The sequence below is a fragment of the Malus domestica genome, chromosome 03, assembly GCF_042453785.1.
Source record: "Malus domestica chromosome 03, GDT2T_hap1".
In the NCBI taxonomy this organism is placed as follows: domain Eukaryota; kingdom Viridiplantae; phylum Streptophyta; class Magnoliopsida; order Rosales; family Rosaceae; genus Malus; species Malus domestica.
In genome coordinates this window covers 5,677,890-5,690,506 of record NC_091663.1, presented here as the reverse complement: position 1 = coordinate 5,690,506, position 12,617 = coordinate 5,677,890, and the positions used below count along the sequence as shown (strand labels likewise).

At 39.9% G+C, this 12,617-nt stretch overlaps 1 protein-coding gene across 1 annotated transcript; it reads left to right on the top strand.

Moving 5' to 3' along the window:
• The first annotated feature begins 821 nt into the window (after window positions 1-821).
• On the top strand, window positions 822-4,148 carry LOC139194042 (beta-glucosidase 13-like). The gene is made up of 13 exons (XM_070818190.1): window positions 822-1,092; window positions 1,215-1,284; window positions 1,430-1,488; window positions 1,633-1,708; window positions 1,873-1,950; window positions 2,083-2,170; window positions 2,316-2,571; window positions 2,672-2,787; window positions 2,888-3,105; window positions 3,197-3,228; window positions 3,319-3,421; window positions 3,641-3,749; window positions 3,848-4,148. Exons 1-13 carry the CDS (start codon window positions 922-924, stop codon window positions 4,011-4,013), a joined length of 1,542 nt encoding a protein of 513 aa, XP_070674291.1. The 5' UTR covers window positions 822-921; the 3' UTR covers window positions 4,014-4,148.
• The last annotated feature ends 8,469 nt before the right edge of the window (window positions 4,149-12,617 follow it).

Genomic DNA, 12,617 nt, shown 5'->3' with positions numbered 1-12,617 from the left:
TTTTGCTGTAGGGATGCATTAGGCGTGAACCCTCCAAACTAGCATAAGGATACATCTCTATTTCAATCCACTTTTTGACAATTTCTACAATATAACTACTTTTTTTTTGACAATTTTGCTGTAGCAATGGATTAGGCGCGAACCCTCCAAACTAGCATAGGGATACATCTCTATTTCAATCCACTTTTTGACAGTTTTGGTGTAGTGGTCAGCCTTCTAGAACACTTTTGTAGTCTTTTATTATGTTACTGAGACCAGCTGAATTTCCTTAACAAATTGTCAAATTCCAAGCTGGAATTAAACATATCTAACTCTAAAATAATTACAAAATATGGAACAACATTAATATGAACAAACCAGTATATCCAGTTCCCACAAACAAGTACTTAATTCGTTTTTGTATGTACAATACCTCTTAACTTGTTACACATTTCAATAGGTTTGAAGGAAAAACGTGAAGAAATAGACTTTCACCCCCTGCTTTTTTTACCCCATCCCTAATAAAATTTTCACATCACCATAATCTGTTCATTGAAATCTCCAAGATATTAAGTTTCACGTACGCTATGTGCACGTTCCCAACTTAATGTAAGTCATGACCTTATCACGATTAGATTATGTAGGGCAACTTAATGCAACTATGCAAGTCATGACCTTATCACGATTAGATTATATAGGGCTATATTCTCGTGATATTCTAAATTATTTATAATGTTGCGAAGGTGTCTAGCCAATTGATATCGAAGACTTTTGGTACTTATTCACAATCTATACTTTTACTAATTATTTATTATCTGTATTGATCCACGTTCTTAATTAAATATTAAGGGTTACATGTTTTCCTCGTACATACTTTCTCTATATAAACGCCATGCGAGGAAGGCCACAACCATTCCCGTTCACCAAAAGCTCTAATTAGCAATGGCAATGAGGTTACAGTCACTGCTGTTGGGTGTGCTACTACTAACTGGCTTTGCAGCGGGAGATGGTAAAACTACTGCTGTTATACCTAGTCGTTATAGCAGTGCTTCCCTGAACAGAAGCAGTTTTCCATCAGGCTTTGTATTTGGTTCAGCTTCAGCATCTTACCAAGTTTGTGTTTCTGCACTTAATAAGTTGTTAGGGTTTTTATTTAATGTCAGACCTATTAACATACATGCAGGAAAATACTAACATGCTCATTTTGTACCCTTATATGTGTAAATTAATTTCAGTATGAAGGTGCATGGGATGAAGGTGGTAAAGGACCAAGCATATGGGATAACTTCACCCACCAGTATCCAGGTACCTACACCGGTGCCAGATTGAATTGAACCTTGATTAATACAGATTTATTCTTAACCTTTACAAGGGTTAGACATTGATGGGGGACGAGGCCTAAACCATGAGGTTTATGAAGATAATGAAAATTTTACATGGTTAATTGCAGAAAAAGTCATTGATGGAAGCAATGGGGACGTGGCTGATGATCAATACCACCGCTATAAGGTTCAAAAATATCATTAACTTTGTTCTCCAGTCCTGAATTATTCAATAGTATAAGGAGAATTAAAGAATTTACGGCCTTAAGAAAATTAAGGAGGTTGAAGATGAGGCATTTTCTTATAATACATATTGCGTTATTCTATATAGGAAGATGTAAAGATTATGAAGGATATGGGATTGGATGCTTATAGGTTCTCTATCTCATGGTCCAGATTGTTACCAAGTAAGTTGATCATCCGCATTCGCATTAATTAGTTGGGACGAAGTAGTGTGTCCATGCATGATGTTTGCTCTGAGTAATATAACCAATAATATATGTAGTTTAACCTATTTTGTTCCCCTTTCCAATGTATTTGCTTATGTTCTTAATTTTAATTATATAATTAGATGGAAAGCTAAGTGGGGGTGTGAACAAGGAAGGAGTACAATACTACAACAATCTCATCAATGAACTCCTAAACAAAGGTGATGCAACTGCTTAATCTCATATATCATCCCACCTTACAAATACACACACACACACACACATGTACATATATACATTTAAGAGTTACATGTTATATAATCAAGCGTGTTGCTTTTATTGATAATGCACAGGTGTAACGCCATATGCGACAATCTTTCATTGGGATCTTCCTCAAGCCTTAGAAGAAGAATATGGTGGTTTCTTAAACCGTCAAATTGTGTAAGTAGTAGACTTTGATTCTCTAATTAATAATAATTCTTTATCTTCTTGACGATTGATCGTTTAGATATTCAAATGTATATTGCTATAATGCGTAAACCTTCAAAATCAGCATGCAACTGATTTTTAATTTTCCATGTTGCAGCAATCATTTTCGGGACTACGCAGAACTTTGCTTTAAGTTATTTGGCGATCGGGTAAAGCATTGGATCACACTAAATGAGCCATATACTTTTATTACTTTTGGCTATGCATCAGGAGAATTAGCACCCGGGCGATGTTCTGCTTGGCAGAACTTAAACTGCACCGGCGGTGATTCGGCTACCGAACCCTATATAGTAGCACACCACTTCCTCCTCGCTCATGCACATGCTGTTAAAGTGTACAAGACTAAATATCAGGTCATATTAATACTCAATGTTGTAATATTAAATTAATGAGATAGGGTTAATTTACCTTTTTTCATACCGTAACTAATCAAGTTTGGTTGGTGATGTGCAGGCATCTCAAGAAGGCGTGATAGGAATAACATTAGCGACAAATTGGTTTGTGCCGGTTTCTAACGCAACGCGTCATCGGAATGCTGCGAATCGATCTTTGGATTTTATGTTTGGATGGCAAGTTTATTAATTCCAAACTTATATATCAACCCAATTAAGTGTTCATTTATATGATAATAATACAAAATTTATTGATGAAATTTCAATGATTATGTAGGTTTATGGAGCCATTGACAAGCGGCCAATATCCGCACAGTATGCAAGTTCTTGTTAAAGAAAGATTACCTAAATTTACACAAGAAGAATCCAAGTTAATAAAAGGGTCATTTGATTTTGTTGGAATGAATTATTATACTACTCACTATTCAAGCGATCAACCTCATAATAATTCTGCAAATGCAAGCTTCCTGACCGATGCTCGCGTTTTTGAATCAAGTGAGTACAAAATGAGAAACCAATTATTTAATTTGAGTAATTGAAGTTCATCACAATATTTAAAATCTCATATTCCTAAATGTTGTGGCAGCCGAGCTTAATGGAGTCCCCATTGGTCCTCCGGTACGCATCGAACAATTAGCTAAACTATTTGCATTCAAAGAGTAATTGATTTTCATTTAGTTAACTTACCTTCATAAATTGGGGTTGCAGGCTGCTTCAAGCTGGCTAGTTATTTATCCAAAAGGCATTCGAGAGATTTTACTCTACGCAAAGCACAAATATAATAATCCGCTCATTTACATTACTGAGAACGGTAATTATTTTTAAACCTTAATTAACTAAATAATTAATGCTTCACATGTATATGGTGTAAAATGCAGTTGACATCTATACGTGATCTACATATAAAACTAGATGGGAACTCTCAAACATTTAGCAATCTGTTGAATCGATAGGAATGAAATGATGAATCTATAATTCTTCGCCTCTTCGTCAATTAAAAACATCAAATAAAAAATTAATTATATTGCAGGCCTTGACGAGTTCGATGATCCCACATTGTCACTTCCGCAATCCCTCAATGATACCCACAGAATTGATTACCACTACCACCACCTCGACTATCTTCGAAAAGCAATCAAGTAAGTTCTTTTTAAAAGTTAAATAAGGTTTAACTTATATCTTTTACTTATCACTACACTAGACATACTTACATTTGAAATTCGCCTTTTTTGTGCAGTGATGGTGTAAATGTGAAGGGATACTTTGCATGGTCATTGCTGGACAATTTTGAATGGGCTTCTGGATACACCTTACGATTTGGTTTCGTCTATATAGATTACAATGATGGACTTAAGAGGCACCCAAAACTCTCAGCAAGCTGGTTCAAATGTTTCCTTGGATAATGGTGAAGATATCCTGCTGCGGTTGTTGTTCGTGAAATAAATATGCCAAGCATATCATTTCCCTATTTTCATAATTGTATTCCTTTATGAATGTTCTTCCTTTTTCGTGAAATAAATATGCCAACTATATATGGATGTTTCTTTGTGTATGGACAAAATAAAAAATGGTCCCTATAACATACAGGATGTGGGAATATGATTTTCTGGGCTTATAACCTGTGGCATCTCGGGTGGCAAGAGGGACCGGAATACTCGTAACCCATGAGCGTAGTCCTTAGTCTGACATACTACGCATTGAAGATGTTACTTGTCTCCTAAGTAAGAAAACCCTAATTCAAGTCAAATTAGGATATCTTAGATATTAGATAACGCAATCATAATCGTAAGAAGATTGGATATCTTATCCTAGATTCTCGATTTGATAGGCTTACTCTCCCTACCAGGACTACTGTTCATCTTCTCTACAACTATCATACGCATTATTTCTCTACGCCTAACAGAGGCTCATCTTGCATACACGCCGCCGTCTACACATATATAGACGCGTTCATTAGAAACTTATCTTCTTAACGCCTCGCCATAGGCTATTCGTCAAGAATAGTTCATGATGTAGCTCACATCGCACCATTCTTTCTTAGAGTTACACCAGTGAGGTAATGCATTTGTATTGATTAACCTTTCAAACCATAAATCCGCATTCGCATACAACACACATAGGTTTACACCTAAATTCCACGATCACATGAATTAAGGACATTCTTGATGAAATCAAGCATGTTAGAACCCATCACGACATTTACGCATTGATGATTCAAAACATAGATGAACATGAGATTTTGAAGAAAAAGGAGAACAATTTAGGAGGTTAGGCCATCTCCAACCGACTCAGTCAAAGGGCCATGGGGTTAAAAATAGTTTTAAATGACACGTAACCCGTCTCAAACTGAGGGCTAGGCCAAAGGGTTTATGGGCCCCACTAGGCTAAAAAACCAAAATCGGGCCAGCGGGTTGGTCATTTCCAGCCAGCCAACCAGCCCTGCAGCCCAGCCCACTTGACAGCCAACGGCTAGTTGACGTCAGATTACCATTGGAATTTGAATTTTTTTTTGGACGAATTTAAAAAAAAATGCTAATTTTTTTTCTTCCTATAAATACCTATGTCATTCCTACACCATTTCTCGCATCCTTTTCACCATTCCATACTATTTTACCTCTTCCAGTAATCTTTCATTCAATTTTTTGAATAATTTTCAAATGGCCACATCTGCAATGAAAGGAAAGGCTTGGACCCGAAAAGAAGATGAAGCTCTTTGCAGGGCCTATAGATGGGTCTCGGAAGATAGTGTCAAGAGTAGTTCTTAAACAAGTGGGGTGTTTGGACTCGTACGTCGAAAAAGTACTACGAGTTCTATGGAGGCATCACTCCCCCGAACTCCGAAACTACTACGAAATAAGTGTTTTCACAAGTTATTTTAAATATTTAATTATATTACATTTAATTTCAAAAATAAATTTCCTTTAATTTTCGTAATTGTATTGTCTACGTACACCAAGCGGAGGAATTGTATATGGAGGACATGAAAAAACCCTTTACTCATCACGGTTGTTGGGAAATTTGTAAAGGGTAGGTGTTATTTCAACATCCACCTCAAGAAAGACTTGATCCTATCTAAAATTTGCACAACTAATTACATCCCGACACGTGGCACTCGAAATCCATGTATGGCCGAAGTGGCGGTTGTTCGGATGCGGTATTTCTATACCATGCACTGAAGCTTTGTAGGTGAAGCTTTGCAAGTGAAGCTTTGAAGCTAGAGCTCTGTAAATGAAGCTTTTGAAGCTGTTTGACTTGAGTGATGCTCATGAATGTTTATGTTGATTGACATGAGTGATGCTCATGGATGTTGTCATGAGTGATACTCATGAATATTAACATGAGTGATGCTCATGAATGTTGACATGAAAGATGGTCATGAATGTTTATGTATGATTGTCATAAGTGATGCTCATGAATGTTTATGTATGAATGACATGAGTAATGCTCATGTATGTTTTGAAGTACTAGGCGTACTTTTGATCACCTGGTTGGTGGCATGAAGGAGAGTACGGGTTGTACATTTCATCACCTGGTTGGTGGCATGAATGGCTAGTTGCCAAATGATATTAATGTATGGGTTGTACATTTCATCACCTGGTTGGTGGTAATAGCGGCAGGTTGCCGAATAATTTTTGGAGTACTGGGCGTACTTTTGGTCACCTGGTTGGTGGTAATAGCGGCAGGTTGCCGAATAATCGTGGAGTATTGGGCTTACTTTTGATCGCCTGGTTGGAGCAATTTTGGGCTTATAGGCCTTCACCATTTACACAACATTCCAGCGCATTTTTTTTTTTTGGGATTTGCCGTTTTTTTTTTACTACCCTCTGTTGGGGTTTATACTGATGTCTCCGAGAGATAAGAAAGATAAATTACATCATTCAAGAATAAGGAAAGTAAACCACATCACTCTGGTGGGGTGGGTGTTTATTCCTTGCTTTTGTTTGTGTTTTTCTGCTGCACTCTCTCTGTCTTTTCATCTGGCAGACAGAATGACTCATAATAATAGGAAGATCTTTTGCTTTTCTTCTTTTCTTCGCTTTCTGCAATTATCTCCGAGATTGATTGAGTAGTGGGTAGCCATGCTTTCTGCTTTTATTATTCTGTTCGTCTTTCATTGCTCTAGTAGTGAAACTGTGAGCAGAGACCCAAAGTATAAACTTTTTTGTCTGTCGGTGAAGAGGATGGGCATTCTGCAGGGTAGTATCCCTGATTTGAGAAAGCACGAGTTTTTCTTGCTGTAGCAAACTTTAAGATCTCTTACTTTGTACCAGAACCATGATACCCTGTCCCCCCTTTATTTATATACAATGTAGTTTTGGGTTGGAATTATTAAAGATAGGAATAAAATATCACAAGATGCATGTGATAATGTGATGATGTGGTTTCCAGTAACAGGATATGAATTTGAAGAAAACTTATCTTCTTCGTTGCTTTTCCTTTTGGCACTTTCCAAAAACGCAGTTTCTCTATTATTCTCAGGAGCTGCGAAACAGCTGGAGAATGTGGCATGGCGGTGGCACTGAGGGTGTTCCTACTTCTCCACTGCAATTGCTGGCAATGGAATTCCCACAGTTTTTCTTAGTGGCCAATAAGCATTCTAGCAGTAAGCACTCTGGGGTTCAGAGAGAGAGATGAACCTTGGCAAAACCACAAAGTAAAAAAAGCAGCCTGAAAAACTCAACATTCTTGCTCTTTGCAGCATCATAGAATATATCCACCACCCCATATTCTCCTTCCCAAAAAAAAGGCAGAGGGTTTCTCTCGAAAAGTTCTTGGACAAACAGGTCTTTGATATCTTTGACCTCTTTGGGAAGGAAAGAAGGGAACCCGGCAGCAGCGGAGCAGAACCGGAACCGTCTTTGATTTGGGTTGTGCATTTCACAGCAATGGGTGTGGAGCGTCAACTGCTACGAACTCGACATCCTCATCGCCGTCGCCAACGGCTGCGATGTCGTTTCCCTCAGTGTAGGCGGCATCGTCGTCCCCACAATACTACTGTTTCAAAGTTTCAGCTTTGGCCCCTTCTTTCTCCTCAACTGTAGATGTGAGCTGTAGAGATTCAGTTTCCCCCAGGTGATTTGTCAACCTTAGGTGGAAGCTCAGAAGACCCGGCTTTCTCTGATGATTCAACATTACTTTCCTGATCTTGTTGCTCCAGAAAGGACATAATCTAATTCGTAGATGAAGGCCATAATCCTAAAGCTTCATTGCCGGATTTGGCTTTCTCTCTGTCTTCGAACCCAAGGGCGCTATCAAAATTTTTCTCGATGTTCTTAATGCTCTCCTGGAGCTTTTTCACGGCCCCGGCGAGATCGGGAAAGTTCCCCAAAAACACTTTCCCACTGAACCACGCCATTCTAGCTGTGGGGGTCTGATTAATGCCGGCAGAGTTAGGGATCAAATCATGGCGGTATGCTTCATTAAGGAAGATCAAACGCCAGTGGGACAACTGAAAGAAGGAGAGAGAGAACGCCCTCGATGGCGGCGGCGACGGTAGCGCAGCACCCCGCATTAGCAGTACCATTCTGTTTCTTCCTGTGACCTTGTAGTAGCAAAGAGCAGTGCGTATTTTGTAATTGGATTTGCTTTCCTCATTCTGATCATTATCCAATTTTTTTTTGGCTGGAAATGGGATGCAGTTCTTTGCCAAGAAAGCATGGCATTTGTCCAATTATATGAAGCTTTCTCTGAAAAATGAGGGTACGATTTGGCCGATACTCTTTCTAATTTTCCTCTAAGCACTGAAAACGACCTCGACTCTGAACTGGTTGAAGCTTGCCGGTATTGGTGGTGGTGATCTGGTTGTCCTATCACTGTTTTTGGCGGCGCCCCCGGTCCTTGGTTGATAACTAATGTGACCAATGACAAGAGAAATATGACGGAGGAGAATATCACGACAAAACCCTTTAAGGGTCTCCGATGGGTCGGTGGAGGGACGACGACGGATGGGTCTTCTCCCGGCAAGATAGTGTAGGAAGTGTTGTTGGTTTGACTAATGGTGTCCTGAATACGAACCCAAAACCCAAAAAAAAAAAAACAACGACCTTTATCTTCCCTGTGGGCCTGTGAGGAGTGTTTGAGATTTGGATCTTTATGTTTCTGGGTTTTTCGGGGAAAGCTTTGGGTTGTTGGATTTTTGCAGATTTTGCAGATTCACGGTGGAGGTGAAAAAAATGAAAGAGAACCGACATAACTTTTCGTGTCGATTCTCACAGATGGCGTCAAATGTTGATGCACAAAACCCGATGTCTTGGAACAACGTAAATCCGACCGTGAATCTGCAAGAAAAGTAAATAACACAAGATGTATCGTGGTTCACCCCAAGGTTTGGGATACGTCCACACTGATTGTATTTATCTGAGAGTATTTGTGAGGGAGAGAGTGTGAGAGCTTTGCTCTAGATAGGAGAGACTTAGGGTTTGTGAGGGTGAAGAGGCCTTTTTATAGAATAAGGGCTTATCCCCTAATTACATCTTTGCCTCTTCCTTTATTACATAATTACATTTTAGTCCCCTGAGTATTTATACGAGGTCTAAATACGAGGCCCTAAATATGATATAAACTGTAGTCCCCCAAGTCTTCAGTCAAGAGAGTCTTTTGGCTAGAAACTTGAAATTCGGTCCATATGTGGGCCGAAGTAACTGGATGCTGTCTTGAACTGATGCTCGATATGAGGCAGTGCTCAATCTGAAATGACGCTCAACTAGAAGTAGCACACGTTGCTCGGTTGCTCGGCTCGTGACTTATGTTTCCTTGGTTGGCTCAGCTTGCGGCGTTTGAAGGTGAGGGAGTCCCTTTTATAGAATAAGGGCTCGCTCCTCAATACATGAATGATAGGCTAGAGTTGATGCTCTCTAATGATGGTGAGGGAGTCCCTTTTATAAAATAAGGGCTCGTTCCTCAATACATGCAAAATGTGCTAGAGTTGATGCTTTCTAATGACGGTGAGGGAGTCCCTTTTATAGAATAAGGGCTCGTTCCTCAATACATAAATGATGGGCTAGAGTTGATGCTCGCGGCGAGACGGTTGCTCAGTAGGCGGCGATACTCTCTAATGGTGGTGAGGGAGTCCCTTTTATAAAATAATGGCTCGCTCCTCAATACATGAATAAGGTGCTAGAGTTGATGCTCTCCAATGACGGTGAGGGAGTCCCTTTTATAAAATAAAGGCTCGCTCATCAATACATAAGTGATGGGCTAAGTCCCCCAAGTATTTTTCATGAGGCCCAGTTGAGGCCCAATATATGGTACATCATGGAGGAGGTTAGTGGACCAATGGGAGGAAGAGAAGGGAAGAAAAGAGAGAGGAGTGAGAGGCACGGGATCATGAACCCTTCCCTTTCAACTCGTGCGCAACCCAGTTTCAACCCGATTCCAAATCTGGCGAATTTCTGCCATTTTTCTCGTTGATCACCACCATCCATCACTTGAAAATCACTCATGTGGCCTCCTATCCACCATTTCAACCCAAAAACAGAGAGTTTTGGTTCCTGTTGATGCACAAAATCGGATGTCTTGGAACAACGTAAATCCGACCGTGAATTTGCAAGAAAAGTAAATAACACAAGATGTATGGTGGTTCACCCCAAGGTTTGGGCTACGTCCACACTGATTGTATTTATCTGAGAGTATTTGTGAGGGAGAGAGTGTGAGAGCTTTGCTCTAGATAGGAGATACTTAGGGTTTGTGAGGGTGAAAAGGCCCTTTTATAGAATAAGGGCTCCTCCCCTAATTACATATTTGCCCCTTCCTTAGTTACATAATTACATTTAATTCCTCCGAGTGTTTATACGAGGTCTAAATACGAGGCCCTAAATATAGTATAAATAGTTCCAATTTCGTGAAGGCCGACGCACGGCTTCGTGGGTACTACGCGACGATCCACCTATTTCTAAAACACTTCTCTGGAGGTCAGGAACAAAGCCCAAACAGTTTTAGGGGCCGTGGTGTTGCGGGTTGATCGGATAAGGACACCAAAATTCTAGGGTTCCGACGAGTTCTTGGCGATTTGAAGCTTTTCCTGGCCAAATTGGACTTGGCCGCAGGTATAAGACCCGCTTTACTCACTGAGATCTTAATTTCTATGAAGTTTGAGAATTTTTAGAAATAGTTGATTTTTTCGGCAAGTTGGGGCGGTCGACGGTCGGATACGGAGGCGCGTGGGTCGAGGTATCCCCTGACCTTCCTAGGCTAAACTTCATACCCAATTCCTGATGTCCGATTAATGAAATTCCATTGTTTTGGTACAATTTCGCTAAGGTCCGTTACTTGGTCATTATAAGAATCGACGATCTAACTGTTGGATCGTTACTAAACTTTAATAGCTTATTATTCGTAATATTTGAGGACCTTAGGAACTTACAGATTGGGAATCCGACGTATGGATCTCCCCAAATTACATTTGTAAGTTTGTAAATTAAAACGTTGACCGCCACTTGAATTTGCAATTGGCGAAGATCCAACCGTTGGATCATAATGAAACTTTAGTAGGATGTTCTAGAAGTATAATGTAGATCTTTGGAAGTTACGGATCGAAAATCCGAGGTACGGATCTTCCGGATCGAGTTACGTAGGCTTGCGGACCCTACCGTCGACCATTGACCGACAGTTGACTTTTGGTCAATGGGGTTCGAATCATTTTAGAATGTCCTTGGGGATGTGTTTTATTAAGTTACGTGTTCTATCGATAAGAATTCTGAGACGGTATTTGATAATTGTTCTAGATGACGATTGTTCGTGACACCTTGATATTGGTGCAAGGGAGTTGTAGCGCGAACTCTAGGTGAGTGGGCTTTTGGTTTTCTATATACGTATATATGCTCTACATTTTCCCAGAAATGTTTTAAATGGATTTACGATTTTAAATGTCATGTCAATTGCATTACATTTTAGAATATGCATTAGAATATATATATGCATGTTGTTGTTTGACGTTGCGGACGCTCAGGTAAGCTTCAAGTGACATATATTGATGATAGTGAAATGTATTGTTGTGATTATACGTAGATGCATTTAGAGCTCATTATCCTGCACCCCGGTGTTAGTGCTCCCGCCCGTGGCCAGGGCACATCTTTCACGTTATGTTCACCTCTTGCACCGCACGCTCACCTTGGATCCAAGTTTGGTGCAAAACCCTGTCGTACAGACCATAATAGGTGGTTTCGACTCGTAGGTGACCCGCGATTGTTTGCACAGCCTTCACGTGATCGTAGCACTTGAGCGTACTTATCTACACCAGCCTTGTCGTACAGACTACAATAGGTGGTTCGGACTCGTGTGCAGGCATACATGACGAGCTATAGATTCCGCCGTACATGTCACATTAGGTGACTCCGGCTGGCATACTATTTTACATTGATTCGTATCACCTGGCTTACACATTTTATGGTTGAACATCTTGACCTGGCATACCTCTGTTTTCACTGTTTCTAAGCATTATCCTTATGTACCTACATGTTATTATTTTCTGGGAAATTATACGAGTTTTACAGTGAGGGGTTATTACTTTCAGAAAAGAGAATTGTGTTTTCTAAAGTTTTGTTTTTGCCCACTCACCCTTTTGTTTTTCGCCCCCCCAGGTTCTAGTAGCAAAGTTTCGTACCGACGAGGATTATTGGCAAATCTTGGTGTAGACGATTACCATCGATGGTATAATTCTCACTCTATTTTACTGTACTGTACTTATGCTATGTCATCACGTGTGAATTGGGTTCATTCCCGCTCACAGCTCACTCTGTATTTAGGCACTTTTAGGTTTAAATTTATTCACATCTTCCACATCACTACACTTTATGGCTTCGTCACCTTCCAGGTGTCGGCCAGCACAGCTCGATTCGGAGTCCTAGTGGACATTTCGGGTCGGGGTGTGTCGCATACTATTTCTGAAATTGAGCCATAATAGTATTTGTGGAAGGGAACAAAATAAACACTATTTCTAAAACTAAAGCAAAATAACCAACAGCTAAAACTAAACCAAAATAACTCGTACTATTTTTGGAACTACAGCA